Below are 15,697 nucleotides of genomic sequence, written 5' to 3' on the forward strand. Positions count from 1 at the left end.
CCACTGACACTACATTGACCCCACTGACCTCCAGAGGAAGGGCTGTCCCCACTGACATTATAGCGACATCCTCACTCACCTCTGGGAGGGAGGATTGTGTGCTGCGAGTCTGTCTGACGGCCTCCTCATAGCGGGGCGGATCTTTCGTCTTGGTGACTGGGCTACTGAACAGGGAGTGCTGGACAACAAACGGCTGAGGCGGCGGGGGTGAGCTGGGCTGTCAAACCAAGATGGAGCACATGTTAGCTCTTGGCAATAAACTTTCTCACATCCTGGTTAGACCCCGCTCCTCTGCAGCCAAGTCCTGCTCTTTACATGCAACTTTTAAACACGTGGGAGGCTAACCGCACTGGCTGACCATCGCACATGGGGCCAAGTTATTATCATGGCCTTTTTGGCATATGCACCCAAATGACAGTGCTGCTCCCTCACTTCAAGGCCACAGGCACCAGGCTGTGGGTGACCCTACACCCAGGTGAGTGCCGCCACTGCTGCGCCCTCGTCCCAGGACTACCTTGCTGGGCGTGTGGGGTCCGTTCTGCACTGGCGGAAGAGGTGGGTTTCTGGATTGCAGAAGGCTGCCGGGTGTCTTACTGATAAAAGGCTGTTGGGCTGCTGGCGCAGGCTGTCTCTGGTACGGGAGAACTGTAGCTGGTGCCGCGTTTGTGAAAACCTGAAACCAACAAACATTCCCCCATCATTCTGTTCTCCTCATGAAGTAGAGAAAACCTTCTATAAAGGTCCAGACAGTAAACCTTTTTGGCTTTGAGGGTCATGCGGTCTCTGTGGCAACTACTCAACCCTGTGGCTGTAGCGTGAAAGCAGCCACACAATTCGTGAATGAATACATGGCTGTGTTACAATAAAACTTTATTTACAAAAATAGGGAACGGGCTCCATCTGGGGAGAGCACATTGGGGAGAGCACAGACTTGCTCAGTGTGTCTCCCCTGAAATGAGAAGTGAGTTTCTCATGTTCTTCACCTGGGTGGTGCCATCTGCTAGCATGCTTTAGTTCTTTATCTTGTCATGCGTTAACTTTTACTTTCAGAATTAAAATATTTTATTGTGTTTTTGGTGGAAGTTTACACAGCAAATTAGGTTCCTGTTGAACAATTTCAACACAATTTGTCCATGGACACCAGTCACATTTTTCAGTGTGTCAGCTATCTCGTTATTTCCATCCTGGTTGTTCCATTTTCAGTAATCTTGGTTCCCCGCCCCTTCCCTTGCCTTCCTATCTCTGCATTTGAGAACGTTTGGTCTCACACAGAATTTTTTTTTTTTTTTTTACAGAGCCCAGCATCATGCTTTAATTTTCACGATTAAGCTAGTAACCGCCAACTCTGCCTCTCCAACCTACTTCTGACCTCACTGAAGCCACGTTTACAACACTTTCCCAGACATCTGAAATTTGTATATACTCCAAACTCAACTTTCCCCTTTCCTCCTGCCATCCTTGATGTCTGAGAGTCATCCTTGGTTCTCTTGCATTTTTTAACTTCAGTAAACAGACCCGTCACTCACACACCTTAGGCTGCTCTCTTGAGTCAGCCTGTTCTCCACTGTGACCCCCTCACCCAGGCCCCCATTTCCACAACCGGAATACAGCCCCAGCCCTCGTGTCTGGCTCCTTGCCTTCTACCCCACCACCAAAACTTTATTCTTACCAAATGAGCCTGATCAAGTTCTACTCATAGCAACCTGACAGGACAGAGTAGAACTGTCCCACATGGTTTCCAAGGCTGTAATCTTTACAAAAGCAGGCTGTTGCATCTTTCTCTCACAGAGTGGCTGGTGGGTTCAAACCGCTAATCTCTGGTTAGCAGCCAACTACTTTAACCACTGCACCACCAGGGCTGCTTAAAAACTCCACTGGCTCCCTTGTCCGTAAGATAAAATCCTGACTCTGGCTGGCATGTAAACCTTATTACCCAGCTCTTCCTTCATCCTCCCCTAAACCTCACATGTGCTGTGGTCAAACTACACACACACCATTTCCCAGAGCGTCCCAATATCCTTGCTAGGCTCCATCTAAATCCATCCCTTCTTAGCATCTGGTCCATGCAGAGGTGGGGAGTCTTCCTGTGGAAGCCCAAAATGTTTTCTGTAGGTCACATGGAGATCCAAATGTTTCAGGGCCTTTTACAAACACACAGCCAAACTGCTGATACTGCAACGCTATTCCACAGAACCCTCGATGTGCTCATTAAAATAGTTAACATGCTTTGTATCATCCATAAGGAGCCCAGCAGCACAGTGGTTAAGCACTCTGTCACTCACTGAAAGGTCGGTGGTTTGAACCCACCAGCAGCTCCACAAGAGGAAGATGAGGCAGTCAGCTCCCTTGAAGATCACAGCCTTGGAAACCCTACGGGGCAGTTCTACTCTGTCCACTAAAGGTCCTGTCAGTCAGAATTGACTGAACGGCAACAGGGTTGGGTTTTGGTTTCTGTACCATTAATAGAAGCTCTGGTGGCACAGTGCCTAAGGCATCTGACTGCTAACCAGAAGGCTGGGGTTCAAACCCACCACCTACTCCTTGGAAGGAAGACTGGGCAATCTACTTCCGTAGTGATACTGCCTCAGAAACCAAGGAGGGGTCGCTATCAGTCGGGTCCGACTCGATGGCACATAGCAACAACAACATTCTGAAAGAAAAAAAACCCTCCCCTGTATATTGTTATTATGAATATACATAAGTATTTCTTAAGTGAAAAAGTTATGTGTATGTGTGTACATCCCCCCAAATCTGGGTGATAAGTTCTACAAATTTACTCCCATTTCCTCATATTTCATAAAAAGAAAAAAATCACTTCCTTTAAACTGGAAGTAATGATTCCTAACCCTGGAATTCTGAGACTTTGTGAATAAGCCCCATCTATGTACTGCTTCTCTTTTTTAGCTCTAAAACAAAGAAAACTCTTATTTGCTGAGCTTATAACTACACTAAAATGGTTTTTTGAGCTTTCCCCAAAGTAAATAATCTCTCTCCCGTTGCATTTCTCAGAAAGCCCCAAAGACCACACTCCTTGGTGTGACTGCTGCTGACCCAAGAGACCGTTTCTGTCTGCTCCGAGCAGTTAAGCCCAACAGTTCCTACTGCCTTAAGGCCTCCAGACGGGTCACCTAATTACCCAGGTGTTTTTATGCTGCAGATGAAACTCTGGGGCAAACCACCCTCAAGGTTTAAAATACCCAGACCTACTTTTGAGGCCTTAAGATTTTTCTGACAAGGAGATATGCCCACAGCTCCACCTACTGGATATAAGGAAATTTCGGTAACTCTGTGGAAGACAGATGGGGTGGTCTGCTTCTGTGAAGATTTACAACCTTAGAAACCCAACAAGGGTTGTTATGAGTCGGAACCAACTTGATGGCAGTGAGTCTGGCTTGAGTTCAGGTCTATTTAACAGGAAACTGTAAAAAAGATGGAGTCACTCACTGGGTGGTGGTGACTATGAACGCTTTCGGCTGCACGGACGGCGCACCCACCAGCCACTGTGGGGGAGAAAGCTGTGGTGGTCTGCTTCCACACCGATCAGAGCCCACCAAAGGCACCTCAGAAGAAGGCCTAGTCATCGACTTCTGAGACACCAGCCACTAAGGCCCCTGTGGAGCCGGCTCTGCTCTGACACTCATGGGGCCGCCACGAGTTGGAATCACGTGACAGCAGCTGGTTTGCACAGAGGGTACATTGTTAGAGCAACGCCTTCATTAGAGATGAGCAAATGGACATGCAGAGGAAGTGAGTATTTCTAAAGGCCAAAGACCTAAGGGTGCAGTGAGCCAGGGTGACGGCCAGCTAAGATGGCAAACTCATCAACACACACCCACCCTTACCCGGGATGAAAGCTTCATCTTCAAGTCTTTTATCCCAGGAAGCCACAATTATTTTTCCCCCCGATTATTCATTTGGAATTTTTTTTTTTTTTAAACTCAGTAAATTCAATATATGAGGATGAAAGGAATACTTTTGACAACCTCCCTTCAGGAAGAGTTGGCTGTTAGGGTGAGCTGTCTTTTCATAAGAGCTCCTTTTCTACCCCAAAGAACTGGCTCATCTGCAGCCAGGGGGTACCGGTCCTAAGGCTCATGCTGTGGGGCGGCTGACTGTGGAGAACAGAAACAGGGTACCTCCACGGAGCGGCTCCGGGAAGCTGTACTTGTGGAGTGGGGCGGGGAGGACGGTGAGGGCAGCAGCAGTCTGCTGTCTGGTGGCTCACAGACCTTCCTGACTTGCTGAGGCTGGCTGAGCCCGTGCCGCGGGAATGTGTCCTGCTGCTGAGGGGCAGGCTGGGCCACGCCTGAGGACAGGGCCGTCGCTGGGATCTGGGCAGCAGTGGCCACTGGAGGCTGAGGCTGGATTCCTGCTTGTGCTGGAGTCTAGGAGGTGAATAGAAAGAAGCTTTTTAATTGTCAGAATCAAAACTAGAACCAAGGCATTAGATGTGGATAACTGGCCACCTGGGGACTGTCACTGCAAGAAGACGAGTGTCCACAGATGGCACCCAAGGCTGATACCCAAGTCCAGGATTCTGACCGGGAGATGGGTGCGTGTCATGAGAACACCTGGGAACAGACTGCTGATGGGGGCTCTAGACGAACTGACTCCAGCGCAGACACGGATCTGAATGCTAACAGCTGTGAACCAGAGAATCAAACACCAGACCAGTTATTCTCACGCTCTGGTCATTTCTTAAGTGGCTAAGATGCTCATTGAAAATTCTGTGAAAACAGAGCTGAAATAAAAAGGCCCTACAACAGCTCTAAGGAGCCCTGGTGTGCAGGGGGCTAAGTGTTCGACTGCTATCAAGAAGGTCAGCCGTCTGAGCCCACCAGCTGCTCTGTGGGAGAAAGACGGGCAGTCTGTCTCCATAAAGATGGCGGCCTTGCAAATCCCACAGGGGGTTGCTGTGAGTCAGAACGGACTTTACGGCAATGGGGGCAGCAGCTCTGCACACGTGGGTCAGGCTGTAAAACCTGAGACAGCAACAAGGATATTCACGAGGGCAAGGGGGCCAAGGGTCCAGAGGGCTGCTTTCTCCGTTGCACGCCGTGCACTCTTTGGAGAGAGCCCGTGTGCTGGAGACTCACAGTCCTGGAATAAAACATGCTTCCTGGTCTTAGAACATCCACTCTAATGGAAGATCTGGATCAGGAAAAAAAAAATTATTTATGTGTGTGTGTATACACATGTATATATAAATACATATACACACACATATGTATATATATTACGGAAGAGACTGTAAAATTCAGACACTTTCAAGCCCAACCAGGAGAATCAGACTTCTGTGCATGCATGGCTCTTTGGGCCATCCCTCCTAACTGCAGTGCTACAAGACTATCCCTCTCTGCTGTTAAGTTTGAGGAGTATTAGTCCAAAAGATATCCTGTTTACTTGTGGTCCACCACTGGTTGAAACCTACCCAAATCATCATCACGTGAAAATACTCAGGTAATGTTGGCATCAAAGGAAATTTTGTGCTCACCAGTGTTCTACAATCTCTCTCAATAACATCTTCAGTCCTAAATTCATAGTCACCTTTTTCTTAGTGTAGGGAGCTCTGGTGGCATAGTGCCTAAGGCATTTGACTGCTAATGAGAAAGCTGACGGTTCAAACCCACCAGCCGCTCCATGGAAGGAAGACGGGCAATCTTCTGTAAAGGTTTACCGCGTCGGAAACCCAGTGGGGGTCGCTGAGAGTCTGACTCAACTTGATGGCAGTGGGTTTTTTTTTTTTTGGTGTGGTGTAGGGGGTAATGCATTTGACTGTTCAAACCCACCAGCTGCTCCATGGGAAGAAGATGAGTCAATCTACTTCTGTAACGATTTACAGCTTTGGAAAACCAATGGAGGTTGCTATGAGTTGGGATCGACTCCATGGCAGTGGGTTTGGTTTTTCTGGTTTCCTTAATTTAGGAATCTTCACATTAAGCAGTGCTTTTCAAGAACTCAATCTGGGAGGCAGCTATGAGAACAGGTCTAAGAGTAGAAGCCCTGGACTTGGAAACCCTGGGTTTAAATGCTAGCTCTGTTCCATGCTAGCTGTGTCCAGAGACAAATGACTCACCCTTTCTAGGCCTGTTTCCTTATCTAGAGACGGGTCTATCCCTTGCATCTTCGGTGGGAAGGGAGGATGAAATGAAGTAAGCCCTTCAAGGACTCATTGCCAGGCCCCACACAGCAGAAGTGCATGACAGCAACAGCCATCATCATGATGATACCATCACTGGTACTGCAAGATCTACATGTATGACGGGCTGTGCACACTGGAAAGTACAGTGTAACTCCATCAACACAATGCTGGCTAGGCATGCTTTACAACACTCTTCCCTCCTCCCCACAAGCTTCCTCCAACTGTGAAACGCAGTTTGGAGGCACGTGTGAAAAGGCTCAGGCCCCACGGCTAGCAGTCTTCGTCTGCACCTGCTAGGAGGAGAGGCAGTTAGAGACACACTTCACACCTGGAGGCTGAGGCTGCCAACCGGGAGCTGCACGGAGGTGACGCTGGAGCCCTGGATGGACACCGGCAGCAGCAGCTGAGCAGTCTGGGCGGTCAGCAAAGCCGGGGGCTGAGCGACCACGGTGGGTGGCGGCTGTCCCTGGGAACCCACGTAAAACTGTGAGACGAGGTTCTGCTGCTCCGCTGGGGCCACGGGGGCCTCTTGCTTGATAACCACAGCCTTCGGGGCAACAAGGGTCTGGCCGCCCGTAGAGATGGGCTGGCCCACAGCATGGCTGGTGACCGGGATGGGCTGCCTGGAGCCAGAGCAGTCAGGGAGGGAGGCCTCGTCTTTGACGGCAGAACTCACGCTGCCGTGTTTGCCAGCAGGGTTGACTGGCGCACTGGGCTGGGCTTCCGGTGGCCGCTGTGGCTGCTGCTGGCTTCGCTTTCCCACCTCCAGCTGCATCTTCAGCACTTCTACGAGCTTCTGCTCTTGTTCCAGTTTCCTCTTGAGCTCCTCGATCTGCTTCTCTTTCTCCTGAAGCTTGCGGTCCTTCTCAGCGGCGTCTAGTTCCAGGCTGGACAGAGTGCTGCTGGCAGGACTTAAGCTGTCCTCAGGGTTCGTCACTCGCAAAGGAGATGAGCACAAGAACTGGGACGGAGACATCATGGTCATGATCTCGGTGAACGTGTCTGCCACGCTCGGGTCGTCAGTGCTGAGACTGGACTGCTCCGAGGGGGACGGTGAGATGGGCAGAGGGGAGCTAGCACTCTCCACGTGGGCGGCGTTGCTGCTTCCGGCAGAGGGCAACTCTGCCTTGAGTGTGGAGACCGAGCTCGTCACAGAGTTATGGAGAGTCGTAACCGGCAAGGCCACGGTGACCTCTGGGTTACTGGTGATGACGGCGGGGGTGGATACTGCCACCATACTGCCAGCAGCAACACCGCTGTTCATTTCCTGGTAGGGTTTCAGGCGTTCGATGAGGTCGGGTTTGGTGCCCGACACCGGCAGACCCCTTAGCTTCAGCTCGGTCTTCAGTTCCGATACCTGGAATAACACACACAGGTCAGAGCTCTGCTTTGGGTTTCACAACGTTCCTGACCAATCACATAATTGCTGGTGATGGAAAAAGCGCCCATGTCTGTCAGCTGGCTCTGTATCGCTGCATACCTGAAAGTGGGGCAGTCATTCTCCTTTTACTTTTTAAACCCACACATGACTATGTACCTGAAGAACTGGACAGGCCAGTGAGAAAGTATGGGTTTTTAGAGGTTAATTCCTCTTTTATGTCAAAGAAAAAATTCACCAGCTGGGATAGCAATGATGGTAACAGCTAGGTCTACTGAATAGCTGCCACACGCTCTGCATGGACTCCCTCACTCTTCACGATGGCCCCCCTCACTCTTCACGATGGCCCGTGAGGGGGCTTTTCTTATTATCGTCCCTATTTTACAGATACACCCACTGAAGCAGAGAGAGGTTGAATCACTTGTCCAAGACAGCACAGAGAAGGCTGAGCTAGGATCAAAACCCAGGAAGGCTGGCCCTGGAGCTTAGGTGGTTGACTTTGTTTCTCCCCAGGTGGCACTGAACAGATTAACAAAAACAAAAACAAAACCCCTCACAGTCTCTGGAGTCAAAGAGAACTGGCACGGTGCCTGGCGCACAGTACCTAGGCAGTATTGACTGCTTTAAGACAAACTTAATGGAAGTGAAAGGAACGCAGGTCATAGAGGATACCTTAACTTTGGTAAAGATGAGTGTTTGCTGAAAATTACCTGCACCGAGACAAAGCTGGAACATTATTTACATACTTTTGTGGTAATCATTGGTAAGTAAGCTCGACTTGGAATGATCACCTTCAAGTCATCCAAGCTGGAAGGCAGAGGCCCCGGCTTCCTCACAGGGACAGATGTGCTCGGTCTTGGTGTGCTGGGCGTATTACTGGTCAAAGCTGAATTCCCACTGTTGTTATTTTTGTCATTGAGAGGCCTTTAAAAGAAAAAGAAAATTAGAGTTTCTAATAAAACACTGTCTGGATTTGCCACTGCCTGCTGTTACCAATTGACTGCTGATTTATGAAGAGAAAAATGCCATGGCTGGGGTCTGGAAGACTCCCGTGTGGTAGAGATGCCATTAAATTAGATCTCACTAAAAATTTGCTGCTTGCTTGTTTGCTGGAAATGCAGAAAGTCATTCCAAGCTCTGTACGGAAATGTAAATGACCACCAGTGGCCACCAACATTCTTGAAGAAGAAATCGAAAGCTGAAAGTCACCCTACTAGATACTAAAATGCATTACAAAGCCAGTCATTAAGACAGTGTGGTGCTGATGCAGACAAATGGAAGAGAAGTGAGAACCCAGAAACAGAACCCCCTCACCCCCTGTATATGCACGCCCTTGAGTTATGAAGATAACACTGCAATGCAACTGAGAAAGGATGGTCCTTCCAAGGAGTGGTGCTGGGCCAACTGGATATCCCCCAGGGAATAAATGGCTCTTGCTTGATCCCTATCTCACATCATTCCAGAGCAATCTAAATATGAATTATAAAGCAATAAAGCTTTCAGAAGAAAATATAGCCCTTGGACAGGCAGAGATTTCTTAAACAGGACACAAAAAAGCACTAACTAAAAGGGACTCTTTTAAGACAGTGAAAGTCACATAGAAGATGCGTGTAATATGTATTTCCCATAAAGGCTCATATGTAGAACATACAAAGAACTCTTGCAAATCAGTAAAAAGAAAAAGAAGAAAATTCAATGGAGAAATGGGGGAGGGGAAAGTCTTGAACAGGTCGGTCTATCACAAGTCACTAACTCTGTGAACAGGTACCTGACCAACCTCATCAGGTGTGAGACAAATGAGAATTAAAATCATAATGAAATAGCCCATATCCTCAGCAGGATTGCTGTAATTACGAATAAGGTCAACAACAGCAAGTACCTGGAGCAACCAGAATTCCCACGTGCTGCTGGTGGGCGTGAACTGGTACCCCTCCTCTGGAAAATGGTCTCACAGTTTTAGCTAAACTTTAGATAGGATACAAATAAACATATACCTATTCTAAGACCCGGCAATTCCACACCTAGCACTCAAAAGAAAGACAAACACATGTGATCCAACACACACAGATCAGAATATTCGCTATAAAGCAAAATTCTTGAGAACTTCAAGTGGAAGCAGCCCTGCTTTCTATCAGGCGTCTGGTGGGTGGAGAAGTTATGTACAGTCATATAATAGAGTACTAAGCAGGAGCTCTGGTAGCGTAATGCCTAAGGCACTTGACTGCTAACCAGAAGGCTGGTGGTTCAAACCCACCAGCCACTCCTCGGGAGGAAGATGGGGCAATCTACTTCCATAGTGATACCGCCTCAGAAACCCAAGGAGGGGTCGCTATGAGTTGGGTCTGACTTGACGGCACATAAGAACAACAACAAGCAGCAACACAAAATTCATTAGCTCCTGCTATTTGCAACAGTAAAGTTGCATCTCACAAACAGTGAGGAACAGAAGCAGCTACAATGCACAGTGTTGTAAGGTTCCATTTGTAGGAAGCTGACCAACAGGTAAAAGAGATCTACGGGCACGGAAGCCAGAAGAGTCACTGAGAGGGGACACAGGGTCTACTGGGGTACTGTTAATGTTCCCTTTCTTCATTTAGGTGCTGGTTACAGGGCTGCATTTACTTTGGAATCAGTTTCCACTTATGAAGTATATACTTGGCTGTTTCTAAGTTATATGCCAATATTAAAAAGTTATTTATTTATTTAAAGGATGGTGAATCAGTTGCCAAGGGTTACAGTTAGGTGCTTTGTGCTGATCTCTTTAACCCCTTCCAAGTCCAAGCCAAGCCTCTCCCTAACCTCTTCCAACTCTTGGCATCAATGGAGTTTCCTTTTCTGGATGGTCACTGTCTTGTCAAGAAAGGCAGACCCGATGGTCAATTCTCCATAGCCATCCACTGGGGTTTGGGGCTTTCTTTTCATTACAAAGCCTCGGTGCTGAAACCAGACTCGGAATGCCACATTCGGAAACAGGGATCTGGAATGACACTGTATGGGGTGACAGCCATGGGATGAGCTTTCTCAAATGAGCTGTAGAAGCCTACGGCTGAAGCCAACTCAGGCCCCTGGCATTCACGTTGGGGGCTTTAAAAATTTGCCTCAATTTTGTTGAAGTTAAATACTTGAAATATGTATAATGAAGTTTCTTGACATTTGGATGAAATTATGGATATGTAATGTACCATTATTCCCTTACAAAGTCAACTTATTTACTTGTCCCCAGCCCTAACCCAGTCTCCTCCCCTCCCCGCCCCTCAGAGGTAGGCCCTCCTGTGCGTCTTCCGTGCGAATGTTGCCCCTCTGGTGCCTTGTGGTCAATTGCTCCAAGGGATGCATTTCCATGGAGTAAACTGAAGTCATGTTAGAATTATGAAAACATTATTGAAGTCAGTTTCTTAGCATGATCTTCATTACCATCCTCCCAAGGAGACTTTTAGACATTTTTTCCCTGGTCACTTTCCCCATGAAATTTTAATCCCACAGACTGACTGTACATGTATCTGTCCATGTATTGTATGTGTGTCTGTGCTTGATGCATGAAACAAGACCATTTCATTCCCCCAGAATCAACCTTTGTGCCCCCTTGTAGTAATATCACCCGTGTTGGGAATTTATGATTTAATTTAATTACCTATACCTGCTGTCTTTTTGGTCAAGAATTTACAATACTGTACCTGTTCCCAAGATTAACAGTTCAGTATTAAATTTAGCTTAGAAAATAATAAATGTGAGTTAATCTATTTTCCCCATAACTAACAAGAACAACAACAAAAGGGGGGGGAGCCTGGAGAATGTGATCCCTAGATGGATAAGGAACTTGAGGTTCAGAGGGTGGGCCTGTGTGCTGCGACGAGGACTACAGCCCGGTCTCCTCTGGTCCTTGCTCTTTCCACAGCCCCAAACCAAATACTAAACCTGTGGCTGTGGAGTCAACTCCAACTCATAGTGACCCTCCAGGACAGAGCAGGACTGCCCTATAGTGTTTCTAAGGTTGTAATGTTTACGGAAGCAGACCACCACATCTTTCTCCTGCTGGTGGGTTTGAACTTCCGACTTTTTGGTTTGTAGCTGAGCTCTTTTTAGTCACTGTGCCACCAGGGCTCCCAAGGGCACATTCTACAGGTAAAATCCCACTACTGTGAGCTCTACGGGACTTCCAAGTACAGTTTCTTGTGATAGAGTTTCAGTAAAAGTAAACAATGCGTTAGAGAACAACATCTCCGTTTTTGGGACCTGAAAATTAAACAGAACTTAGGTTCTGTTTCTGTGGTAAAGTCAAACACAAAACCAAGTGTTTTCTCTCATCCTCTTGGTCCGGATCTGTATGGAGGATGTCTTGCTGGGTGAGTGGTTTGGCTGCTGTAGTGATGGGGTTTTCTGAGGAAGTTAGGGGAGGTGAAGACTTACCAGAAGGACAAAGGATATGGAAGGGGAAGGTAAGGCGTTCAGCTGCCTCCCACCACATGCATCCTTCCCATCAGCCCCAACAGCCTGACTCTTCATTATAGGACACTCTTGGACACCACACACGCACACACAAACACATACCCATGCATGCACACACAAACCCTTTTATGGGACTTTCAGTTTAACAGTTTCTTCATCTATAAAAATGAAAACCAAACCTATTGCTGCCAAGTCAGTTCTGACTCACAGCGACCCTAGGACAAAGGAGGACTGGCCCATAAGGTTTCCAAGGCTGTAAGCTCTACAGAAGCAGACTGCCACTCCTCCTCCCAAGGAGTAGGGGGTGTGTCTACACGGCCTTCCTTTTGGTTAGCACTAAGTGCTTAACCACTGTGCCACCAGGGCTCCTTCCTCACCCAGGAGATGGCATCAGCAGCTCCTCCCAGAGTTACCATGAGGATGGTGATGTAACGTGCCAGGCAATGTGCCTGCCTGCTACCTCTGAAGCAGTAAATAAGCAGTGGTACTGTTACTGTTGCCACTGTTATGACTGGTGCCCAGTCCAAAGGAAAGGAGTTCTGGTGATGTTGTGGGTAAGACATGTGGCTGCAAACCAGAAAGTCAGCAGGTTCAAAACCACCAGCTGCTTGTGGGAGGAAGACAAGGCAATGCACTTCTGTAAAGATTTACAGCCTTGGAAACCCAACGGGGGTTGCTATGAGTTGGAATAGGCTTGTTGGCAGTGGGTAGGAAGGGCCAAAGGAGTGGTAGCAGGGAAGACTCCTTCCCAGGACCTGGATGGGCCCGCAGAGCAGCGGCAGTGGCCTCTGACACGCTCCCAATCTCTCTGGCCATCCCTGGGTCCCTTCCAATGTTCACAGTGCACCAGACCTACTTGCCCTTAAAATGGTAACATGTTTTAAAATTATTCCTTTGTCTGTATGCCCTAACGTTTTAGATTTAAGTACTTCACACTAAGGTCTGAATCGCTAATAGCCTTAATCTTTCTCCAGCTATCAGAATCATAAATGAAGAAAATGAATTGATAATCATTAGCATATGAGTGGCGCCCTGGTGGTGCAGTGCTTAAAGCATTCAGCTGCCAACCAAAAGGTTGGTGGTTCAAACCCACCAGCCACTCCCCTGAGAGAAAGCTGTGGCTTCTGTAAAGATTTACAGCCTCGGAAACCCCAAGGGGCAATTCTACCCTGTTCTATAGGGTGGCTATAGGTTGATTTGATGGCAGTAGGGCTGGAGCATGTGAGGTTTTTTTTTAAAAAAAGAGAAGGTTTTTAGCAGGTTTTTACCTTCATCAGAATCCTGCGTCATGCCAACGATGAACACAACCGGCTGCTCACCAGGAGGCTGGTGGGTTGAGTCCAGCCACAGGGACCCTGGAATGGCCTGGGGATCTACTTCCCCCCCATCAGCCACTGAAAACCCTCTGCAGCACAGCTCTGCTGATGCACACGGGTCGCCATGGGTCGGCTGACTCGAAGGCAGCCGGCTCTCACCGGTTCACCCTCCCCAGCTCTCCCACTCCCAGAGGACAGGAGCTGCCTACAGGCGCCAAGGCCCAGCCCACATTCAGAAAATGGAGGAGAGCTTCGACAGATGACGTGATTGTCAATTAAATGGCTCCGCCCTGTAACGGGATTCTGCTTCCATTACCCTTTCCAGAGTTGGAGCCAATGCCACGTTGAAGACCAGGCTGCGCACTGTTACTGCGGCTTCTGGAGATGCTTGCCTAGGACATCCTTTACTACGTGACTGAAATCCACAATGGAAGCCTTGCTATGAACTCAGTCTCAGAAACCGTCACAACCCACTCTCTTCTGCCTTCCCCAGCTGTCTGGACAGTTTGTCGCTCACCATCCTCCTGGTGGCTGGTGGCCAAACTTTGGAAGCATTTTCTTTCTCCATGGTTCTTAGGCACTGGGACCTCTAGTCTTTGGAATCATCAATCATCCAGTCCTCCTTTTCCATGAGCAGCAGTCTTTCATCACCTCCCATGCAATGTTCTGCAACATTTCTAGCCACGTTTCCTGTTTCCCAACTCCCTCCATACCAAGGCCCAGCTCTTCTTCCTCGCCATGTCACAACCACAGCTCTCTGCCTACCACATCAAGATCAAACTCGCCTGCCGACTTCAAGTTCCTCCAGCCAGCAGCTCTAGTCAGCATGGCTTTCCTTTACCATATTCTTTATTCAGCCTCCTCCTTACCACCCAGCATCTGGACCTGGGCTCATATCAAGCCCCTTTTCTTGGAAGGCCACTCCCCAGCCCTTCCATATGTACAAATTCTGCCTCCTTCTCCTTCTCTTTTTAAAGTTCTGACCCTTGCTAGGATCCAAGGTCAGAGAGTCACAGCGTTGTGTACTGTGAGTCGATTCTGACTCACGTGCCCCTAGAGGACAGAGTAGAACTGCCCCCAAAGAGTTTCCTAGGCTGTCATCTTTATAGGGGTCTTTTCTTGTTTTGCAGAGCTGTTGGTAGGGTCAAACCACTGACCTTTTTGGATAGCAGCTGCTAAAGGGGCAGAGAGAGGGCATCTTCTGACCTCCTGTAACTCCACAAGAGGAAGACAGAATCACCATCAGCAGCCCGAAGACTGTTCTTTTGAGGCCAGACATGCCGCCACCCTCCAGCCCTCTCACTAACCTTGACACCAACCATCCCTCCCACGGCACCCACCACCTCTTTGCTGGGTTCGATAATTTGCTGCAGTGGCCACACAGAACTCACAGATTATGGGGTTTATTAGGGAAGCAACAGGCTATAACTCAAGTTCAGGAACGTGCTTGGTCTCTCTCAGCCGGCATCTCTCTCAGTAGCGTCTCTCAGCAGCATATCTCTCTCAGCCAGCAGTCAGAGAGATCCCGCTCTGCTTCTAGGAGGGCTCATTTTAAGTCTGGCAGAGTGGCAAAACTAACCAATCCCAACAACAGAATTCTACACACCTGATAGAGTGAACTTCCCAGAAGATTACTTCCTGCTGCTTCAACAGAAATATCCCAGGTGGGTAACTTTAGTAATCAGGCATTCAGCTGCTCATGGCAAAGTGGGAGTTACAAAGACTATGGCTGGAAAAGCCATACCATGTAATTTACCACACTGCAGTAGCCAAGTGCTTAACCACTGCATCACCAGGGCGCCCTCAAATTCTGCCTTTTTCACAAAGCTTTTGTTGATCTGTCCAGCTTTTATGCCCCTTTGTCTTTCCTTTTTACCTCATTTATACCAAGTTTTTATAACTTTGTTTCTCTGACAGCAGCTAGTACTGATTTGAGCATGTAACAGACATATCTTTTCTGGGTGTGAAACTGCAAAAAGGCATTTCTCACTTGGGAAGTTCATGACCTGTTCTGGAGGACAGAAACCGGACTGGGATGTGGGCCATTTTCACTATGCTGACTTCAGGCACTGCAGGATAAGCTTTGGTGACAATAGCATGAAAAGGATTGCTGACTGCAAACACATTACAACATCCGCCCGTTAGGAACATGTATCTCCTCCTGAGTGTCACCTGGGAAGCCCGCACTGACCCTGGGCCATCCTCCTGAGTGTCACAGTTCCATTTACCTGGGAAGCCTGAACTGACCCCGGCATGTACTTGAGCAGACTATCCTCCTGAATGGCATAGTCCTATCCACCTGGGAAGCTGGTACTGACCCTGACCCATAATTGAGTGGCCCATCCTCCTGAGTGTCAGCCCCATCCACCTGGGAAGCCTGCGTGGACCCCAGCCTGTACTTGAGTGGTCCTTCCC

General features: G+C 48.4%; 1 protein-coding gene across 1 annotated transcript in view; it reads right to left on the reverse strand.

Annotated features, from left to right (window-relative positions):
- Positions 1–15,697, reverse strand: part of MRTFB (myocardin related transcription factor B) — a 106,801-nt gene that overhangs the window by 9,079 nt on the left and 82,025 nt on the right. The window contains exons 9-13 of the mRNA XM_042782425.1: positions 8,312–8,444; positions 6,471–7,499; positions 4,230–4,385; positions 515–673; positions 80–217 (exon numbers count right to left, since the gene is read on the reverse strand). Coding sequence (XP_042638359.1) covers positions 80–217; positions 515–673; positions 4,230–4,385; positions 6,471–7,499; positions 8,312–8,444 — 1,615 coding nt within the window. The remainder of the gene's footprint in view (positions 1–79; positions 218–514; positions 674–4,229; positions 4,386–6,470; positions 7,500–8,311; positions 8,445–15,697) is intronic.

This window comes from Orycteropus afer, unplaced genomic scaffold, assembly GCF_000298275.1.
Source record: "Orycteropus afer afer isolate SDZICR_OR568_19922 unplaced genomic scaffold, OryAfe1.0 scaffold00312, whole genome shotgun sequence".
In the NCBI taxonomy this organism is placed as follows: Eukaryota; Metazoa; Chordata; class Mammalia; order Tubulidentata; family Orycteropodidae; genus Orycteropus; species Orycteropus afer.